Source organism: Myxine glutinosa, chromosome 3 (assembly GCF_964187855.1).
Source record: "Myxine glutinosa chromosome 3, kmMyxGlut1.1, whole genome shotgun sequence".
Classification (NCBI taxonomy): Eukaryota; Metazoa; Chordata; class Myxini; order Myxiniformes; family Myxinidae; genus Myxine; species Myxine glutinosa.
In genome coordinates this window covers 32,790,997-32,814,054 of record NC_136263.1, presented here as the reverse complement: position 1 = coordinate 32,814,054, position 23,058 = coordinate 32,790,997, and the positions used below count along the sequence as shown (strand labels likewise).

The following is a 23,058-nucleotide window of genomic DNA, read 5'->3' as shown; positions in this document are numbered from 1 at the left end:
CTGTTTGGAGGACGGTACAGAACACATATGAACAAAAGGTGGGAGCGGAGAGGAAGCCGTAGCCAGAGGTACTCCTGGGGGTGAGGAGGAGAGAGGGCAGTGCAAGGAGAGTGAGGAAGAGAGTTTTTGATAAAGATAGTCACCCCACCACCAGGACGAGGCTCAGGTCTATCATACCGGAGGAGGGAGTAACCAGGAAGAGATATTAAGGAATCAGAGACATCTTGAAGGAGGAAAGTCTCTGTTAAGCAGATCAAGTCTGGATTGTCAGAAGCAACCTGTATGGAGAGATCAGTCAGGTTTGAGCGAAGGCCCCGGATGTTTGAGGTCCATACAGTTAATGAAGAGAGAGGGGGAGCATCGGGTACAGGACAGGGGAGGGGAGGAGTAGGGTAAGATGAAGGATGAGAGGGGGAGGTAGGAAGAGCAGTTGATAGTGTGTCAGAGATTACAGAAGAGTTCCAAGAAAGGGAAGGATGAGGAGGATGAAAGGTTTGATGGTGAAGGGATGAGGCACAGTGAGGGGTTGTTTGAGGGGTGGCAGAGAAAAGTAGAAGGTTGGGGGGGGTGGAGGTATGAGATAGAAGGGAGACGAAGTGGGGAGGAGGCAGCTTTGAGGAGGAGGGGGGAGGCGGGAGAATTGGAGAAGAATGGTATGGGGGGAGATTTGAATGGGAGGGGTTGGGGGGGAGTTTTGAAGGGGAGGAGTGAGGGGGGGAGGGGCAAGGGGGAGTTTAGGAGTGGAGGGGCAAGGGGGGAGTTTAGGAGTGTAGGGGCAAGCGGGGGATTTGGAGGGGAGGGGCAAGGGGGGAGTTTAGGAGGGGAAGGGCAAGGGGGGAGTTCAGGAGTGGAGGGGCAAGGGGGGAGTTTAGGAGTGGAGGGGCAAGGGGGGAGTTTAGGAGTGTAGGTGCAAGGGGGGAGTTTATGAGTGTAGGTGCAAGGGGGGAGTTTCGAAAGTGGATGATTAATGAAAGACGAACATTGATAACAAATTGGGTTTGTTGTGATTTTCAAGTTAGCAATCCGATTCAGAACGATGGAGAAGGGGTGGAATGAATGTGAATTTAGACCATGTAGTGAGGGAGACGTATAAGAGATTGAATTTCTTTTTTTTGACGTGGAATGAGATGGAGAGGAATTTGAAAAAAGCCTTTTAAATAGGAAGAAAAACAGCGTGTTGTAATATACCACTGAATAAAACACTGAAGGGGAAAGTTTATACATATTTAAATAATATTAAAACAGAACCGTAAACAATCTTATATGCACAAAGTACCAACGGGGGGAGAGCCGAGAGGGACCACCATGAGTCACGTGGACAGGGCAAAAGGAGGATGGCAAGGAGATAATGGGGGCGGGGCGAACAGCACACCTGGACAGAAAGTACAGGATGAGACAAACAGCACACGTGGAGAAAGGAAAATAAATGTTTTTGGTTATTTTTTTTGTTTTATGTTTTTTGGGGGTGGGGGTATTTTAAATAAACGTATTTAAAACGTTAGAGAAAGAGTATTATGTTCGGGGTAGAAGGGAAAAACTAACAGCCAAGCAAAACACGATGTAGGGGAGTTAAGTAAACAAACACCGATGGGGGTACAATGCCGCACACGCGGAGCAGAACACGATTAATTAATTACGAGTTACAGGAAATTCAAACCAAAAGTAACTATAAACAAACAATAACGCATGGACGATAAAATAACGAGTTGAAATTTGACAAACACACGAATGAAAAAATAACCGCTTTGGGTGCCCGGAGAGAACCAGGCCTCAAGGTCGGAAGCTTCAACAACTAGGCCGCGTGGCGCGAAATACTCGACTATTTTTTACAGGTATGAAAGATTAACACCGATAATATAATCTTCCGAGGGACACGCAAAAGGTACACACACGTAAGATAAATACAGTTTCGACAAAAATACAAATGTGACAATTACTTAACTTCGAGCGTGCGTGAAGATCGTGGAACAGCTTCGAAAAAAAACAAGTGCACTCTTAAGAGTGCACTCTCTATTCCATCAGCTAGCATGCATAAGGTAACTCAGTGTTCCAAGTGAGTGGAAAGAACCTTCCCCAATGTCCCTATATTCCCGTCTTCGAGCTCAGAGTTGGTCCCCTCTAGTGATCAACGGAACGATGTTGACTCGAAACCAGAATCTCGTTCCGAGGGCAGGCACAGACCCGCCGCCCAAAACGGCACCAAGGCGCACGCGGCCCAAAGCGGAGAAAAGGGTCACGTGGTTAAAGTGGCACAAAAGCGCACTCACGGCGACTGGGAAATCCAAAGGCCCCCTCCAGGTACGAACTTTCACTGTTCACGGTCGGCGAGCCGCAAAGTAATCGTCAGAAGCCTCGGTGCACACACACACCACAGATACGTCTGAACGCGGTGGAAACGGTTGACGAAGCAAGGAAAGTTTGCTCGACGCGCAAAGCGCACGAGTCAAAATGGCGGACGGCTCGTACTTGAGACGTAATCACATGACGATGGTTCCTCCAAATCCAACGCCAACCTGACACGCAGGTTTGATCAGTCACAGCGATAACAACTCTATCGCGGAATCCCTTTCCAGGAAACCCAAAGTTCACGCGTGTCTCTTGCTCGACAACGTTCGATCCAGAACGCAAAGCAACCAGCTTCTTCTCCGACTTTTCTCACCACCTCCTCCTCTTCACCTCCTTGTCTTCCGGTTCGGGTTCCTGTATAATTTTAAGGTAACCTTTTTAACTTTTAATAACTGTTCATAAACAATAAACCTTTGGAAGACAATAATAGTGCATAGAATCAGAAATCTTTCAAGTGGAGGAAAACCACAACAGCGGAAGTGACGAATCCCGTAACAATATATATATATATATATATATATATATATATATATATATATATATATATATATATATATATATATATATATATATGTATGTATGTATGTATGTATGTATGTATGTATGTATGTATGTATGTATGTATGTATGTATGTATGTATATATATATATGTATATATATATATATATATATGTATATATATATATATATGTATATATATATATAGATATATAGATATACTATATATATATATATATATATATATATATATATATATATATATATATATATATATATATATATATATATATATATATATATATATATATATATATATATATATATATGTCGGATTGAGACTTAGGACTTGGGACTCAGAGGACTCAGAAGAAAGGAGCAACGGATATATTTATTGGAACTCGAGTACACAAGCTTGAGGACAGCAAAGTTGTATTGAAACTCACAAAGAATGACCAACAGTACAACAAGATGCTCTGAAATAATTCAATTAACATTGCTTTATATAAGGAGAATCAGGGGTGGAGTTAGCTCACAAGACACAGAGACAAAATGGGCTCATTGGTTCCCCCACCATAGTCCCATCCTGTTGTTCAGTTAATTAAAGGAAGTTCATCCAAGGCCAGTCATGGGTTAGCTCTGACAGGGAGATGGTCAGCATTATGTGGCAACATGTTTACAACTTTCTGTATAGCAGCTGGCTTGGGAAAGTACAAAGGGGAGTGGACACTCATAAAACTGTCAACTTGCAAGATAATGGCAAAGTCAGGAGAAAGGCAAAGAGAGATAAGAGTTGCCTCCAAGGCCTGGGAAGGGGAACTAGAGATTGTGCCCACGCAGGCCAGAGCACACAGGCAGAGAACTCCTTATTAGGATATTACACATCCTCAATGCAGTAGAAAGAACTCAGTATCATAAAAGAGTACAGTAGCAAGTCAAAACAAAACATATAATTGGTTATACTTGGTAATTGGTAAAGCAGCAAGGATATACAAAGGGGGAGGGGCATTACAGCTCCCTACATACCGCCCTTTTGGATCTAAGATACAAAGTTATCTACGAGCCAATCAAAGGCCTTTATTTCAAACAAAACAGAAAAATCATTCAACATATCACGCGAAGGCAGCCCCGTAAGAATGTCCCGTACCAAAGCACCACACAAACTCAGTAGGATGATTCGCGTCTGTATGTGAGTATGCAATGTAAGGCCGTAAAAGCAGAGTGATCAAATGGCACACAAAATCCACCAAAAGAGGTGGGAGAGAGAGAGAGTGTAACTAAACGTAACGTACCACACGAATGCAGCCCAGTGAGCATGTCCCGTACCCAGTACCGCACAACGAACCCAGCAGGCTGATCCGCGGGTGTGTGGGTGCAAGTGGGTGTAAGTGGATGTATGATGTAAGTCGGGTGTAGATGGGTGTATGAGGTGAGACCGTAGAGACATGAAGATCGAATAGCGCGCCAAATCCACAACGAAGACCTCTGGTTCCACCGGGGTCCACACCCAGGAAGATCTCCGACCCACCCTTGGTCCACAGAGGTGCAGCCGGACTCCTCCCCAACTGGAGCTCGCCCAGGCTTCCCCAAGTGAAATCCTTGTAGATCTTCAGCGCTCAATCGATATTCATGTTCATGAGGTCTCTTACGTGCTGGTGATCTGGGGAAGACACAACATCGTCAGTATCAGGTGGCTCAAACCTATGGCCATGAAATAAAGCATAACGATCCAAAGGTGGGAGAGAAACTTCCTTTGGGTCAAAGTCGAGATCGTCCGAGGCGATGCTGCTTGCTTCGCTGTTATTCAAGGGCGAATCTCCGAAACAATCAGACTCGGAACTCAGAGTATTTTCACGATCGAGTTCCTCTCCATCCGGGCTTGGGTTCACAGCTGGGTCCAAATCCCGAACTGGGTCAGTGGCGTTTGACTCACTGTGGGCTTGTGAGACATAAAGGTGAGCTCGTGAAACATGGAGAGGCAGAGCCTGCATTGAAACATAAACATCAGCCGGGGACCCTCGCAAGTGGCCCACATCATCATTGGTAACATCATCAGTAACATTATTCTCAGGTGGCGTAGGCCTGCGGCGTGGACGGCCCATAGTCATAGCCACGGCATGGCATATCGTGAAGAAACGAGAGGAATCCTTCAGGAAATCGTCGATTTCTTCTTCCGACGTGTCGGGGCCCAGTTTAAACGGCCTTCTGGTAGCCTGAAATGCTTCGAGGTCCGCATAAGTGTACTCGACATCATTATCGGTAATATCAACAATGGAAGAACAATCTTCGGAAGCGGAGATCTCATTGTCGCGGCCCAGGGACTCGTTCAGGTCGTCGTTCCAGGATCCGCGATTGGCAGTTGAGTTGACAGCTGGTGTGTCATCCGGACCCGCGATCCGCTGGTCGATCATCACCATGGCCTTTTCCGGTGTCGTCTTGAGTGTCCATCCTGTGGTAAACTTTCTCGCACACGCAAGGACTAAAGCCTTGATTAGTACACAACAAACCACTAGTCCAAGGACTATTGCCAAGGCGGTCAATATCCACTTTACTATCGTCCCTGTCCATCCTTTAAACCAGTCGGTAAGCCACTGGTGGGAGGCTTCCCGATCCATGCGATCCCTTGTCAATATGTGAGCACTTTCTCTTAACCTTATAATAGCAGCACTGACCCCTTGTGAAGGGTCAGGAATAAAAGTACAACATTTACCCTTAATTATCCCACATACCCCTCCTCGTTCTGCCAGTAGCATATCTAACGCAACCCTATTTTGCATAACCATTGTACGCAGGTGGACAACCGTGTCCAACATTTCGTCGTGTGCTGTAGCGGTGTCGTTGGCCACCCTTTCTAAGATTAACGCAATTTTGTCAATGCGGTAACTGTTCATGACCGTCCCAGCCCATGGGAAGAAGAAGCTAACGGCTTTCTCCCAATCAGCGCCGTGTAAAGTAGTGGTGTCGTCGTCGTGCCAATAGGTGCTTCGTTGTGTCCTTATGAGTGCGGTGGTATTATGCAAGTGCTGTCGCATTTCCATCTCTGGGAAAACTGATCCTAAATAGCAAATTCCTCCCCAATTATCAGGTAAATACGGGTAAGCTTTATTCCCGCATACAAACATGGTCCCGTGCGGAGCCACTAAATGGGTGGTCATGCAAGTGAGAAGGCCTGGGATAGTGTTTGTCCCGTTTTCCCCTTTCCATGCCAACTGGAGGTGTGTGAGGTTATGCAAGGGCGAGCTTGTAACGTTCACTAGCAGCGTGTGTTTCCCTTTTCTCGGGTCCGCGGGAAGGGTATCTCTACACACGGATTTGCCTACCATTACTTGGCCCTTTCCTTCTAAGCAGAGGGCCCCCCATGCCGGCTTGACCCAAACCGGCGCCGGACGTTCCTCAAAGTGTCGGGACAGGATGGGAGGGGAGTACTGGAAAACTCGTTTACACGCGGTTTCATCAGAACCTTGGCTTGTCAGAGTTGTACTAATGCATTTGGTATCTAGTGGCTTCGAGCACAAATCATTGAGTGATAGGGGTAACACTACCATTGGTATGCCTGCTGTGCTGGTGCGGGGAAGGTGCATACACATCCAACACTGTGTCCTATTCTGTACTGTGGCCATATGCCGTGCGACCTTCCAGTATGTGTTCTCCTCTGGCTTCCTTCTTACTTCCTGGGCAGGAGGGGGTTTAATAACGTAGGCGGCACAACTAGGCCGGAATTGGTGTTGGGTCTCTCCCCTCTTTTTGTTCCTTCTAATCAGCGTGCGCGGGGGCCATATTCCACATTCAAGTATTATCGTGGTGTGTGGGCCGACGAGGGCATGCGACAGTAGGAGAGTAGTATTGTCGATGCCCGTGCCCCATTGATATCCTGCGGCGGCGTGACTATTCACGGTCCCAGTAAACCTTCCATTTTTCACCTTTCTAACCTTAGTTAAGACTATGCGTGGGGTTGTCATGCGTGCCTGTGGTGTCCCATTGTGTACCACCATGGCTTCCATCCATCTTACAGATAACCACTTGAAATGTGTCTCCAACTCACAGCAATGTACTACTATCCCCTGTCCCCGGGGAGCCGTTATGTATTTGACGGAGTAAAGTTTAAATAACGTGTAGTTGTCGTGTCCTGGGTATTTGGGGAGATCCTCTCTCAGTGGGTTAAACTGCAGAAGCCTATCCTTGGCGGGGTTTGTTAGGCAGCTGCCCAGAATTCCCATCATCATGACCGTCATCGCCGCCCTTAGGAGACTGTGGTGCCCTAGACGATGCATTGTCTTCGGCAGTGTGAGGTGCGGTGTCTTCAGCAGTGAGGGGTGCGGTGTCTTGTGTGACTTGTGGTGCGGGAATGGACAACTTACAATGGGTGGCGTGGATCCACGAAGGTTTACCCTCGCAGAAGACTGCCGTCGGTGTGACTAGTAGCACCTGGAATGGTCCCTTCCACCGTGGCTCCAAAGCAGCCTTGCGGGTGAAGTGCTTTACAAGCACCCAGTCGCCGGCCTGGAAGTTGTGGATGGCGTGGCCTATTGGTTCAGGCAGCGCCTCTCGTACTCGAGCATGGATGCTGCGTGCCACATTCGACAAGCCTATGCAAAATCTCAAAAGCATGTCATCCATTACTGGCAAAGCAAGGGTGGACATGTCTGTTGGTGCTGAAACGGGCAAGCTCATAGGTCGTCCCATTAATATTTCGTGGGGGGAAAGGCCCGTAGTGCGACCCGGGGTGGAACGAATGCTCATCAATGCAAGCGGAAGAGCCTCTGGCCACCTCAAGCCTGTGTCTGCGCAAAGTTTCGCTAGTTTATTCTTTAAAGTCTTGTTCGTTCGTTCCACAAGTCCTGAGGACTGTGGGTGGTAGACGCAATGGAAGGATTGTTTAACGCCCAGCGCCTTCAGGATGCCCTTAACCACCTGCGCCGTGAAATGGCCTCCTTGATCTGACGAAATTATCTGGGGAATGCCAAATCTGCACATAAAATCCCGCACAAGGCGCTTCACTACTGTCGGAGCATCGGATTTGACGCATGGGTATGCTTCGACCCATTTGGTGAACGTATCTACGATTACCAACACATAGCGAAACGACATGCTTGGTTCCAATTCTGTAAAATCGAACTCGATAGTTGCGAACGGCCCACTAGGCGGGGGTCGTCCCCCATCATGTGCATGTCTCGGTGGCGCCCCTCTATTGTGTTGCTGGCAGACCACACACGATCGGCACACTTCGGATACAATCCGTGACAGTCCTGGCGCTGCCCAAGTGTAGTCTATCTGTCCCATCACCCCCCTCTGGCACACATGACCATTCTGATGAGCCATGCGTGCCAGCCAAGGCAGTAAAGCCTGGGGTGCTATAGGTTTTTCATCAAGGGTCCACATTTCCCCTGGCCCAGGGCGTATCGCTCCTCGTTTGAGCCAGACCTCGTGTTCGGCCGTCGGTGCAGCATTTTGCAAATTTATGATATCGTCCTTAGTTGGTGTGGCGGGTGGTCCCGCAGTCGGTATGTCAGCAATCTGTGCGGCTGTCTTCTGTGCTCGTGTCACCATCGGCATGTTGCGTTCTATCTGTTGGTTGGCGGCCTTTCCTGCCGCCTCGTCCGCCCTTGCGTTGCCCCGGGCAACGTCAGTGTCCGCCCTTTGGTGGCCACGACACTTAATTACCGCGATAGCGCGGGGAAGTAAAATGCTTCGGAGGAGCCCTTCTACCAGCGCGCCGTTCTTTATCACTGAACCGGCAGATGTGAGAAAACCTCTCATCTTCCAGATGGCTCCTTTATCGTGGACTACGCCGTGAGCGTAGGCCGAATCTGTGTAAATGTTGACGGCAAGGCCTTCCGCCAAGCTGCACGCTCTGGTCAAGGCGCACAGCTCCGCCTGCTGTGCGGAAAATGTAGGTGGAAGACGCCCGCTCTCTACCGTTTCGCTATCCGAGCACACGGCGTACCCGGACAACAGGGACCCGTCCCATGCGCGCCTAGCTGATCCATCGACATAATATGTACAGTCGGGATATTCTAAGGGATTGTCCTTTAAATCCGATCGCACCGTGGAGACTAGCTGCACAACGTCGGTGCACACATGAGGTTCGCCCTCCTCAGGAGTGGGCATCAGTGAGGCTGGGTTGAGCGTCGTGCAACGTTCGATCGTGATGTTGGCTGCAGTGATCAGTGTGGATTCGTATTGCATTAATCTAGTGTTAGACAAATGCTGTGTGCTTCGCTGTAACAGCAGCGAAGTGACGCAATGTGGTACCCGTAGCGTTACTGGGTGTCCCATAACAATGTCCGCTGTTCTTTCTACTGCGTACCTGGCCGCTGCCACGGCTTGCAAGCACACCGGAAACCCTTGTTCGACCGGGTCTAACTTTTTACTAAAGTAGGCCACCGGCCGCTCCTTATCCCCATGGGTCTGTGTCAAAACTGACTGGGCGAAACCTCCCACGGCGTGAGTGTAAAGGGTAAATGGTTTCGCATAATCCGGGAGTCCTAATGACGGTGCCGTAACCAGCGCCTGTTTCAGCCCGTCAAAACATCGCCTCAATTCATCCGTCCATATCAATAGGTCCGGGGCATTTGATTTGGTCGCCTCGTACAGTGGCTTAGCCAGCAGCGCAAAATCAAGTATCCAAGTGCGGCAATATCCCGTCATACCTAGGAAGCGCAGCATTTGCCGTTGCGAGCGAGGGCGAGGCAGCTCCATGATAGCGGTCACTCGTCCAGCATCCAATTCTCGTTTTCCGTGCGAAATGGCGTGTCCCAAGTAAGTTACAACCTGCCGCACAAACTGAAGTTTTGGTCTGCCTACTTTGTGGCCTTTGGCCGCCAAGGCCTTTAATAGGGCCAAAGAATCCATTTCGCACGCCTCCTTTGAAGGGGAGCAAATCAACAAATCGTCAACGTATTGCAGCAACACTGACCCTCCCTTCAATTCCACATCCGCCAGGTCGCGGTGCAGCGCCCGGGAAAACAGAGTGGGGCTATCTGAAAACCCCTGAGGTAGTACTGTCCAAGTATACTGGCGCCCCCTATGGGTGAAAGCGAACAAGTATTGTGACTCAGGCGCGATGGGCACAGAGAAAAACGCAGAACAAAGGTCGATGACCGTGAAGTATGTTGCGTCCGGCGGAATTGACATCATGAGGGTTTCTCCGTTTGGAACTAGTGGGTGTATGCCCTGTATCACCTTGTTCACCTCCCTTAAATCCTGTACAAATCTCCATTTGTCCTTTGACGGCTTTTTAACTGGCAAAATTGGTGTATTACATGGGCTGTTAGTTTCTACGATAATCTTCTGTTCCACTAGGGATTGAATCACTGGTGCTATGCCTACGTCGGCCTCAGGTCGTAGCTTATACTGTTTTACGTTTGGCAAGCGCATCCCCGGCTGCACTGCTATCACTAGAGGTTTGGCGTCTCGCATCCGTCCAACCTCACCGTCGCTTTTGGGCCATAAATTGTCTGGCACCTCCGCTAGGAGGTAATCCGACTCACCCGGGTCCGTCAGCACTGCCCTCATGGCATAGGTGCCTTTGGGGGGCAACTCTGCCTCTTCGAACTTTCCGTCCCTCCGTTCTGCCTTAATGTCAATTGAGAACCCTTCACCGTTTTCGAGCTGTTTCAAAGTCCAGCGGCCCCTCTTACACCGATAACCATGTAAGGGAACTTCTCGTAACCTCCCTACCATCCAACCTACACTTTCCGGCGGCCACCCTTTGGCAGTAGTGAGGGTAACATGGGCGACCGCTCCTTCGGGGTATTGGGTCAGCGCATGCTGACTCGGGGTTAGGACTACCTCAATTCCTATTCCCTCACGCCCGATCCATACCCGTGACAAGTGTAGAGGCATCCATTTGCCCAGCTTTTCCTTAACCCTTTCCCGGTAGTTCTCGTCCTCACCCGTTGCATCATAGTACGCAGTGCAATGGGGTGGATTATCCTTTAAGTCCTTTATCGAAATTTGGTGCAGTTGCATCCAATCTCGCAGCACTGAACTGTCCAAACACACATTATCTATGATATATGTCCAAGCAGACAAAGCCCCTGGATCCAAGCGCCACCAATACGCGGTGGGGCCGGGACGAGCCAGTGCCGTCATCAACAAGTCGCGTTTAGACTCCGCGACGTCTACGAAAACTCCCTCCTCGGTACATGAGATTTGACAGCCCAAACGGCACAATAAATCCCGTCCCAGCAAATTCGTCGGGGCGGTAGTGGTCATCAAGAAAGCATGTTTAGCCTCCAGCGGGCCGCATGTTACTCGCACTTCCTCCGAAATAGGAAGCGCTTGGGGTAAACCCGAAACACCCAGTATTTGAACGTTCCTGGCCGTAGGGCGCAAAGAGGGCAATTGCCCCTTGTTAATTGTGCTGCGAGTCGCGCCCGTATCTACGAGAAATTCTAATTGTCTTCCCTCCACGTCCAACATCATGGTTGGTTCCTCTGCCGGTGTCATGGTCAAGAGAGGACACTCCTTGGGCGACTCGCCAGCGTCCCGTCAATAGGCCCCTCTATTGTATTGGGGCTGAAACCCCTTACGAGCCTTTGGGCAATCACGTATCCAGTGTCCCATCTGCTTGCAATAATGGCACGGTTCCTGCGGAACCGGTGGTGCGGAGGGCATAGGTCGTCCCTCTACAGCTCCCCTTCCGCCCTGTCTGCGTTCTGGCGGCCCCCAAAGTGACTGGTTCACTGGTTGCCACTGCGGCGGACCCCGAGGCGGGGCCCAGTTCCCCCTTGGTCCGTTCTACATCCCACTATTGGGGGGTGGTCCGGGGTTTTGGAGAAGGGGTCTGGGTGGATACCAATTTTGGGGAGGGGGCCCTTGCACGTTCCAAGTTTGAGGGTTTTGAGGAGGAAGGGGAAGAGGGGGAGGTATTGTCCATTGTTGTTTCACCTCGTTCATATTAATTAGTCCAAAATCTTCCTCAGTACAACCGTCGCAGTTTTCATTTTCGCTGTGGATCCACTCTCCGTTGGGGAATTGGCCCTTATAGAAAAAAGGATAACAACTCCTCCTATGTTCCTCTGGACCTCGAACAGGTCCCCACTTCTGGCACTGTTCGTGTATGTAGTTCTGACTCTGATCCCCTTTTTTATTTTGGTTAAATTGAGCCCGTTTCTCCTGGACAAACATTTGCAATATTTCCTCCTTAATATCCTTCTTCTCCTCTAGGGAGGAGCCCGGGCATTGTTCCAGTTTGTCGCATAATTCGTTGGTTGTCATTCCCTTCCAGCCGAAGAGGACGGTCTGTACCTGTTTCTTTAATACCGGCCGAAGCCCCTCGATTAGATATTGATTTACCAATGGTTGGGGTAGCCCTCCCAGCTGCATCGGACCCAGTCCTCCCCAGCGCGCAATGGCCTTTTCCAACCTTTCTCGGTACTCTCCAATTGGTTCTCCTGCCTTTTGTTTTATGGCCCCAATTTTTCCCCAATCCGGACCTCCTGCTGGCAACAGCGCATGCTCGATGGCACCCAGCAGCCGGAGCTTCAGTGCGTCCCATTGTGGTACTGTTATCTGGGCCGCTCCTGCTGCCCTTGGATCGACGTGCGGCCAGTGTGCTCTTAATCTAGCCCTTTCCCATACTTTGGGTGGGAGCACGGATACTCCCATATGAGTTATGTCTCGATAGTCGCACTCGCCGGCTAAAAACCAATTCGACATGGTCGGCACTATCTGCCGTGGATCTTCAATAAGCAAATGTTGAATCCTTTCCCTCATTACAGTTAAAGAGGATTCTTTCCATGGTACTCTTTCTCGAACCCCCTGTCCTTGGGCGTCAACTCCGATAACTTGTACAGGGCACAATGTTTTCCTTTCCTCTATTTCCTGACATTCCGATGGGGTAGTTTGTGAGGTCCTTTTCCCCTTACAACCTACCAGTGAGGGGTATAACCCATCCGGTCCTATCGGTGGCGGGAACCCTGCGATGTCGGTCCCGTCATCTATTCCGTTAGCCCCGAGTTGTGCAAACGGCCTTCCCTGGCTCGGGTGGTTCTGGGGTATCTGGGGCGCGATGGTAGCGGGGTTATAGGGAGGTGGTAGCGGGGGCGCAGAAAGGATAGGTGGTGCCTGAAACCCCGGGACAGGGTTTAGGTCTGGGGCTGGGGAGGGTAGATTGGTCGCTACCTCCCCTCTCGCGGGGTCTGGTTTTTCAACGAGCGGCATCAGTCGCGCGTTGGCCTGCCTCTCTATTTCCTTAAGCGCTTCATCCTGCTCTTTATTCGCCTGTTTCCTCAGACCCTTGAGTTTTGTTACCTCACCAGCCAAGCTGGCCTGTTTCGACTTTGCGTGTCGCTTCATCGCTTCTTCCTTCCACCAGCCAAAGACTTTCCAATAGTCAGGCGGAAAGTGTTTCGTGGCCTGTTCGAACTTTTCTAATGTCTCATACAACACGTCCAATTTTTCCAGCGCAAAAGACCCTCCTTCGGGCCACGGTTCTCCTAAATCCTTCGTCAATGCAACCCATGACTTCCCTGGTCTCACAGCAGCATAGCCATACCTCTTAAACATAAAAAAAATGCTGGGGTATGTCTAAGCGGTTCACCTGCCTTTACTGTCTTATTACCTATACTGTTACCCATCCTAAGAAACCTTAGTTTACCGACGTAGCCTTGTACTCGTGAGGATCTCCCGCCTCGCGGCACAGCTACACTACCTAACTCTGAGAGGCTCGCAGCCTTGTACCCGTGAGGTTCGCCCGCCTCGCGTGGTACGGCCGCGCTACCTACTCTCCTGAGAGGCTCGTCCGCCTACACAGCCGTCTATCCTACCCTTACTGCACTTTCCTGGCGTCCTACGCCCGTGTAATAGTTCTGATCTTACTTAAAACTAAAATCCCGACGTCTCCCGGGTAGGCCTCGGATCGGGACGCCGCCCTTATCCTTACCCTCACAACCCAGAGATCTATTACCCCTTAACCTCAGGCGCCCAACGTGGGGCACTTCTCCTTACGTAACGTTACCCTAACGAGTCCATAAACAATCAGTTGCTCCAGGACCCAAGCGGTCCGTAATTAAATTTAGGTTCGTGGAACAGGTATGAGCAGGGAACGGAACGTACGGCGACCGAGCAAGAGAGAGTGGGTTACAATTTGGACTGACCCCCGGGCTAAAAAGGAAAAAACAAAAGAAAACCACAGCTCACCTGACCCGGATCAATTGCCAGCTGGTCTCTCACCACTCCCTTGCCTGGGACCGCGTCCCGGACTGCCCAGACTGATCCCACCGCTGCCACCAGTTGTCGGATTGAGACTTAGGACTTGGGACTCAGAGGACTCAGAAGAAAGGAGCAACGGATATATTTATTGGAACTCGAGTACACAAGCTTGAGGACAGCAAAGTTGTATTGAAACTCACAAAGAATGACCAACAGTACAACAAGATGCTCTGAAATAATTCAATTAACATTGCTTTATATAAGGAGAATCAGGGGTGGAGTTAGCTCACAAGACACAGAGACAAAATGGGCTCATTGGTTCCCCCACCATAGTCCCATCCTGTTGTTCAGTTAATTAAAGGAAGTTCATCCAAGGCCAGTCATGGGTTAGCTCTGATAGGGAGATGGTCAGCATTATGTGGCAACATGTTTACAACTTTCTGTATAGCAGCTGGCTTGGGAAAGTACAAAGGGGAGTGGACACTCATAAAACTGTCAACTTGCAAGATAATGGCAAAGTCAGGAGAAAGGCAAAGAGAGATAAGAGTTGCCTCCAAGGCCTGGGAAGGGGAACTAGAGATTGTGCCCACGCAGGCCAGAGCACACAGGCAGAGAACTCCTTATTAGGATATTACACATCCTCAATGCAGTAGAAAGAACTCAGTATCATAAAAGAGTACAGTAGCAAGTCAAAACAAAACATATAATTGGTTATACTTGGTAATTGGTAAAGCAGCAAGGATATACAAAGGGGGAGGGGCATTACAGCTCCCTACATATATATATATATATATATATATATATACACAAAGAATTAAGTTAAGCACCCCTACACAACGAATTAAGGTAAGCACCCCCTAATATATATTCTTTGTGTATATGTATACATTGGCATATATTCTAAGGTATGTGAGATCAAATAATGATTGGTATGACAATAACCTGCCACAGCAACGCATACGACGGCTTACAGGGTCTATGAGACGTAGGGTTGAGTCAGTGATCCGATCACGTGGGTCCTACACACGTTATTGACGCAAAGATCGCTAGAGGTCTTCTCAGAACAATGACTGTACGTTAGAAAACATAAACGTCATCCACACTGTCCGTGATGGACCTATAGCTCCATACTTAAATTGAGGTGAAAATATGCCTAAAATTCCCAAAAAATTTCACCTTAAATTATTCAGAATAAAATATTGAAAACGGCATGATTGTTATGTTTTTATGTGACCATAATATCACTTCTCCAGAAAATATAGCAATATCATGGGTATATTACACTGTTTTGACGACAACAAACTTGTAATGTGCGAGGTTGTAAAAAAACGGGGGGGGTGCTTAACTTAATTCTTTGTGTATATATATATATATACATACATACATATATATCGTGTTGCGGTTTTGAGAACCCTTCACTAGTAAATTTTTGTAAATGTTCCCTTATAAATAATCCCCTGTAAATACTCCCATTGTTGGTGTAAAGGTCAAAGGTCGCACCCTAGTTAGGCCATGTACAACACGTAGGACACCATAGGATCTTCTTTAGTTATTTTATTAGTCTATGTTTCAGTTAAGGATCTGTTTCCAATAGTTTGACTCTGCGTTGTATTAATCAAATAACCTAGGCCCCTTCAATTATCCCCAATCTCTCTCTCTCTCTCCAAAGTGCCAGTAGCCGTATTGCCGTCGTCGCTGCCTTTTGGTTTGTTCCTGCCTGCCGCCATTACGCACGTGGCAGAGTGGGAGAAAAAGGGAGGAGCGGCCCGGAACATAGGCGTGGCCCCATCAACGCGTCACGGGGGGAGGTACCGATGAACCCTCGTGACCAATCCGGGCTGAGGCGCGTTCACCGGTAGGCGGAGCGAAGCGGACGTGGCTTGATACGCGAGGCTTGTGATAAAAGCGCGAGCGCAAAGCCCTTTCACGCAGAGCAGATGCGGGGGAGAGAGCAGATGATCAAGAGAGGAGATAGGATCGGCAGGTGATCGGCAAGCTTGAGCGAACAACGCAGAGGCGGCGAGTGATAAGAACCTTGCGTGGAGGATCGCTTGGGATGATCGTGTGATACGAACTGCTGTAGTTTTGAGAGTGTTCGTCACGCTATACGTACGGAGATTCCCCGCCCCTCGCATTTGTAAGGTCCGGTCGCACGCCAACGACACCAGCTGCCTGCCATTCTTCGCGGCGGACCCAGAGCCTGGAACCATCTGCTTGGACCCTTCTCTTCCTTCCCACCACCACCACCCCATTCGTGTAAGTGTGTTTGTATTGTCATGGGCATGTTATATAAGTGTATAAGGTTTTTTTTTTGTTGTTTTTTTTATATTTATACTGGATCGAGGCTCGTGAAAGAGCTGACAACCACGAGGGAAAGACAGCACAGGGGGACCACGAGGGAAAGACAGTACAGGGGGAAACATTCATTAAAACACATTCAACAAAAAGACATCCAGGAACACAGTACAGGGGGACGGCGAGGGAAAGACAGCACAGGGGGAAACATTCATTAAAACACATTCAACAAAAAGACATCTAGGAACACAGTACAGGGGGACCGCGAGGGAAAGACAGTACAGGGGGAAACATTCATTAAAACACATTCAACAAAAAGACATCCAGGAACACAGCACAGGGGGACCGTGAGGGAAAGACAGTACAGGGGGAAACATTCATTAAAACACATTCAACAAAAAGACATCCAGGAACACAGTACAGGGGGACCCGCGAGGGAAAGACAGTACAGGGGGAAACATTCATTAAAACACATTCAACAAAAAGACATCCAGGAACACAGCACAGGGGGACTGCGAGGGAAAGACAGTACAGGGGGAAACATTCATTAAAACACATTCAACAAAAAGACATCCAGGAACACAGTACAGGGGGACCGCGAGGGAAAGACAGTACAGGGGGAAACATTCATTAAAACACATTCAACAAAAAGACATCCAGGAACACAGCACAGGGGGACCGCGAGGGAAAGACAGTACAGGGGGAAACATTCATTAAAACACATTCAACAAAAAGACATCCAGGAACACAGCACAGGGGGACCGTGAGGGAAAGACAGTACAGGGGGAAACATTCATAAAAACACATTCAACAAAAAGACATCCAGGAACACAGCACAGGGGGACCGCGAGGGAAAGACAGTAAAGGGGGAAACATTCATTAAAACACATTCAACAAAAAGACATCCAGGAACACAGCACAGGGGGACCGCGAGGGAAAGACAGTACAGGGGAAAACATTCATTAAAACACATTCAACAAAAAGACATCCAGGAACACAGCACAGGGGGACCACGAGAGAAAGACAGTACAGGGGGAAACATTCATTAAAACACATTCAACAAAAAGACATCCAGGAACACAGCACAGGGGGACCACGAGGGAAAGACAGTACAGGGGGAAACATTCATTAAAACACATTCAACCAACTTTGCACACAGATAAAGAATGGTAGCTTACATATGCACATGAATTATTTTCTGCATCTGATTCAATATGGCCGACTGGCGGCCATTTTGAATTCAATACGGCCACTGGCGGCCACACACACAGGTTGCCCTATGTCCTTTTATTTCTCCTTTTTGTATGTTCTTCTTGCCTTTCGTTTCCTCTTTTAGATAGTTAATAAATCATATTTGTTCTTCCTTCACCCTTCTTATTCTTTGGTTCCTCTCATCCGATCGCTTGCGTCCTGTCCCCAATTGAATATCGGTGGCACGATATAGGAACCGCTATAATCGGGTTTAGTCCTTTTGTTAACGGCTCGGATCGTGGATTGCTAAACCGCTCGGCAATTACCATCACATCCGCGGTTCGAGCAGGGACTCATCTCCCTGCTTTGCGGAGAGATTGGTGAAGGTATTTGGGAAACCTTTGACCAATCACCCTGGCCAATCTCATCCCGCAAAAGAGCGGGATAGTTCCAGGACCGGAGACGGCCAGCTTAACAAGACAAGGGGATTAGCCTCCCCTTGCTAACAGGGGTGCCGTACTTCGAGATCCGCAACAATATATACATAGTCACGTGAAAAAGTAAGTACACCCCATGTAAAGTTTTGACTTTTTCAACATATTTCAACATACAGCTATTTGATCTTCATTTCAAGAATATTGATCGATAAAGGTGATATAATATAACAAATATCATGAAACATTTACATTTTGTAGTCCATTGTATAATTCAAATAAACATAAATGCAAATTTCGCATGTGGAAAAAGTAAGTACACCCCTACATTTATCACTGCTTCAAATACCTAAAATTAGAATCAGGTGCATCAGCTCAGGTGCAAATGATTAGAACATCGTTAGAGAGGATCTTGGAGGAACCTGCCTTATTTAAACCTCAGACATTTAGTTTGGTTTGCTCTTTGTTGTTGAAGTGTGCGGCATCACCATGCCTAGATCAAAAGAGCTCTCTGAGGCCTTCAGAAAGAAGGTTATAGATGCCTACGGGTCTGTGAAGGGATTTAAAAAGATCTCCAAACAATTTGAAATCAATCATTCGACTGTCTGAAAGATCATCTACAAGTGGAGAAGATTCCAAACAACTGCCAACTTGTTCAGGCCAGGCCGCCCCAACAAGTTCAGCCCGAGAGCAGACCGCAAGATGCTGAAAGAAGTCTCGAAGAACCCCAGAATGTCATCACGGGACCTACAGGTAGCTCTTGCCACTGTTGATGTCTAAGTGCACGAGTCCACCATTAGAAAGAGGCTGCACAAATTTGATCTGCATGGGAGTTGTGCCAGGAGGAAACCTTTGCTGTCCAGAAAGAACATCAGGGCAAGACTAAAGTTTGCCAATGAACACCTAGGCAAAGACCAGCACTTCTGGAACAATATTCTCTGGACAGATGAGTCAAAGGTAGAGCTATTTGGCCACAGTACCAGAAGACATGTTTGGCGAAAACCAAAGTCAGCATTTGACCACAAGAACCTGATACCAACTGTAAAGCATGGTGGTGGAAATATTATGGTTTGGGGCAGCTTTGCTGCATCAGGGCTGGGGCAGCTTTGCTGCATCAGGGCCTGGGCAGCTCACCATCATAGAGTCCACTATGAATTCTTCATTGTACCAGAGGGTGCTTGAGGATAATGTGAGGCCATCTGTCAGAGAGTTGAAGCTCAACCGAAGGTGGACCTTGCAACATGACAATGACCCTAAACATACCAGTAAATCCACCAAAGAATGGCTGAAAAGAAAGAAATGGAGGGTTCTGGAATGGCCAAGTCAAAGCCTGGATCCAAATCCCATCGAGATGTTGTGGTGGGATTTGAAACGAGCTGTGCATGCAAGAAACCCCTGAAACATCGCACAGCTGAAAGAACTCTGCATGGAGTCGTGGGCAAATATTTCTCCCAGTCGATGTCAGAGACTGGTAGACAGTTATAAGAAACGCCTACTTGAGGTTGTTTCTGCCAAAGGGGGAAATACCACCTATTAGAGCCAAGGGTGTACTTACTTTTTCCACATGCGAAATTTGCATTTATGTTTATTTAAATTATACAATGGACTACAAAATGTAAATGTTTCATGATATTTGTTATATTATATCACCTTTATCTATCAATATTGTTGAAATATGTTGAAAAAGTCAAAACTTTACATGGGGTGTACTTACTTTTTCACGTGACTGTATATATATATATTTATGTATATGTATATATATGTTTGAGTTTATTTATTTGTATACATTTCCAAAACCCTGGGCCAAATTGCCACAAATTTGGTGTTATTTTCCAAACCCCATGGGCATGTTATTTTTGCACACCGATAGCTAGTGAACGTTATAGTAAAAAAAATTAATTTTTAAATCGAATTGGTTTAAAAACATGACATAAGGGCATTTTTGGGGAATCGAGCATTATATGCTGGGTGCCCCCTTGGTGGATCTTGGCCTCTGCGCCTCCGCAATCAAAGGTCGGTTGATAAATTTGTCTGGATATAAATAACCCGATCTTGATGTAGTGACCCAATTTGTACATGTATAAGAGAGTTTTTTGTTCCTTGTACGTTTCCAATTCCTTGGGCCAATCTCCATAAAATTGGGTGTACTGCATTTATTGTCACAAAAAAAATTCAATTGTTAATGAAATTGATATAAAAACGAGCAAAAATGGTTCTTTAACTGATAGAGCATCATATGTCAGGTGCCTCCCTCAGCAGGGAAGAGGTGAAGCTTGGACCATGGACCATGCTTGCACGTTTGAACGTCCATGCTCGGGAATGCATCTGGAATCAAACTTGTGCTTAAATATTTATTTTCCGTAGGCAGAATGGAAATGAATATACAAACGGTTCTTACTTCTTCGTCTCCACAGGACTACACTTCTCGAGTCTGAATGGTCGCATGATCCTGTAAGACCTTAAATAAGGGAATGAGGAGGCAATTCGGCCCATCATTACCTTGTTTCACTCCCGAGTTGATTTTTTTTGCTCCAGGTGTTAAACGTCCATTTCTGGGCTCAGACGGGGTTTTTTTCAGGTGTTGCTTCCCCTGCCCATTCTTCCTCCAAGAGAGGTCATGACGCCACACAGCTGGATGATCACGAGCAGGTTGAGATAAAACACTAATACTGTCCTGAAGTCTAAATAACCCGAACTTGATTGGGTGACCAAACTTGTTAATTATATCAGCAACTATCAATTACATCTTCATATTTAGGAGATGAAGAGACTGTGAAGTACTCCGTGGTGGAGAGGGGATGGGGGCCGTGGTGGAGAAGGGGATGGGGGCCGTGGTGGAGAAGGGGATGGGGGCCATGGTGGAGAAGGGGATGGGGGTCGTGGTGGAGAAGGGGATGGGGGCTGTGGTGGAGAAGGGGATGGTGGTCGTGGTGGAGAAGGGGATGGAGGTCGTGGTGGAGAAGGGGATGGGGGCTGTGGTGGAGAAGGGGATGGGGGTCGTGGTGGAGAAGGGGATGGGGGCCATGGTGGAGAAGGGGATGGGGGCCATGGTGGAGAAGGGGATGGGGGTCGTGGTGGAGAAGGGGATGGGGGCTGTGGTGGAGAAGGGGATGGGGGTCGTGGTGGAGAAGGGGATGGGGGTCGTGGTGGAGAAGGGATGGGGGCCGTGGTGGAGAGTGCATGGGGGCCATGGTGGAGAAGGGGATTGGGGCTGTGGTGGAGAGGGGATGGGGGTCGTGGTGGAGAAGGGGATGGGGGCCATGGTGGAGAAGGGGATGGGGGTCGTGGTGGAGAAGGGGATGGGGGCCATGGTGGAGAAGGGGATGGGGGCCATGGTGGAGAAGGGGATGGGGGTCATGGTGGAGAAGGGGATGGGGGCTGTGGTGAAGGGGATGGGGGTCGTGGTGGAGAAGGGGATGGGGGTCGTGGTGGAGAGGGGATAGGGGCCGTGGTGGAGAGGGGATGGGGGCCATGGTGGAGAAGGGGATGGGGGCCATGGTGGAGAAGGAGATGGGGGCTGTGGTGGAGAGGGGATGGGGGCCGTGGTGGAGAGGGGATGGGGGCCGTCGTGGAGAGGGGATGATCGTCGTGGTGGAGAAGGGGATGGGGGCCGTGGTGGAGAGGGGATGGGGGTCATGGTGGAGAAGGGGATGGGGGCTGTGGTGAAGGGGATGGGGGTCGTGGTGGAGAAGGGGATGGGGGTCGTGGTGGAGAGGGGATAGGGGCCGTGGTGGAGAGGGGATGGGGGCCATGGTGGAGAAGGGGATGGGGGCCATGGTGGAGAAGGAGATGGGGGCTGTGGTGGAGAGGGGATGGGGGCCGTGGTGGAGAGGGGATGGGGGCCGTGGTGGAGAGGGGATGATCGTCGTGGTGGAGAAGGGGATGGGGGCCGTGGTGGAGAGGGGATGGGGGCCGTGGTGGAGAGGGGATGAGCATCGTGGTGGAGAAGGGGATGGGGGCCGTGGTGGAGAAGGGGATGGGGGCCATGGTGGAGAAGGGGATGGGGGTCGTGGTAGAGAAGGGGATGGGGGTCGTGGTAGAGAAGGGGATGGGGGGCGTGGTGTAGAAGGGGATGGGGGTCGTGGTAGAGAAGGGGATGGGGGCCGTGGTGTTTGCGAACAATATGTTTGCGAACTTCAGCACAAAGTTTCAGGAATATAACATCATTTCAGTCTTTGGCTCGTGGTAGTCTCCCTCGGGTGTAAAGTCTACCATGTCCTCGATGTGGATGCACTTATTTGTTTCGCTAAATGTTTCGTGATGATGAAATATATTATGCCCATTGTCCTCTGCCATGCCTGTGTATGATGCAGGAGGACTCGCCAGAAAAAACAAAGAGCGCAGAGAAGAAAAAGAATTTTCAAGGCATCCCGACAGTGACAAGTAATCTCTCCATGCATGAATATTTTGCCAAGAAAAAGTCTCGGAATGTGGAGAAAACTGCTGAGCAACGCTGTGCCAATGGAACCGCCGTCGAATGCCCTTCTGAAAAGAAGAGTAAAAGGCGAAAAGTCGACGAAGATGACGTCGACGGGGCAGCCGATAAATCACGCAGAAGGAAAGGTTCAAATGGTACAGGTAAACACGATGGGAACTTGAAAGAGCAAACGTTGAGAGAAAAGAATCGCAAGAAAAAAATGAACAATTAAAAATCTTGAAGAAAGCTGCTCTTTACATTTCCAGAAAAAGAGAGTTGGTGTGGAGGAATGACGTTTTTTTTTTAAATCTGACTTCCTTTTTTTTAAAACTTGAATTGCAGTTGATAAATTTTCATGCCTCTGTCTCGATGAAGCTCAATAAAGTGAAGCCTTCCCACTCAGCGTTTTAATTACTGAAAGTGCTGTGTGCATCTGATGAAGGGTGTAATATTTTCCCATTGATGGCACTTGATGATGGTGGTACATTCGTCTTGTCTTCATCGCCTTGGCTACATAAAAGACGAGCACCCATCTTGCTGGCGTCACCCTTTTAAAAGACAGGAAGAAGTTAGAGCGCACAAGGCAGCGGTTTCATCTCGCAGTGCGGGGTTGGGTTGGGCATGGTGTAGCTCAGGGTATTCAATCAGACGCACCCCGAGTGGGTGGGGAAGTGGTGTTCGTCTCGATGATTTAAATCCAGTAAGGATTTTTTTTATTT

At 48.7% G+C, this 23,058-nt stretch overlaps 1 protein-coding gene across 1 annotated transcript in view; it reads left to right on the top strand.

The window, feature by feature from the left end:
* The window catches only part of PINX1 (PIN2 (TERF1) interacting telomerase inhibitor 1), a 195,756-nt gene extending 173,019 nt beyond the window's left edge, over nt 1-22,737 (top strand). Inside the window, exon 7 of the mRNA XM_068111112.2 lies at nt 22,236-22,737. Within this exon, the coding sequence (XP_067967213.1) occupies nt 22,236-22,571 (336 nt within the window). The 3' untranslated portion in view covers nt 22,572-22,737. The remainder of the gene's footprint in view (nt 1-22,235) is intronic.
* Nucleotides 22,738-23,058: the final 321 nt, after the last annotated feature.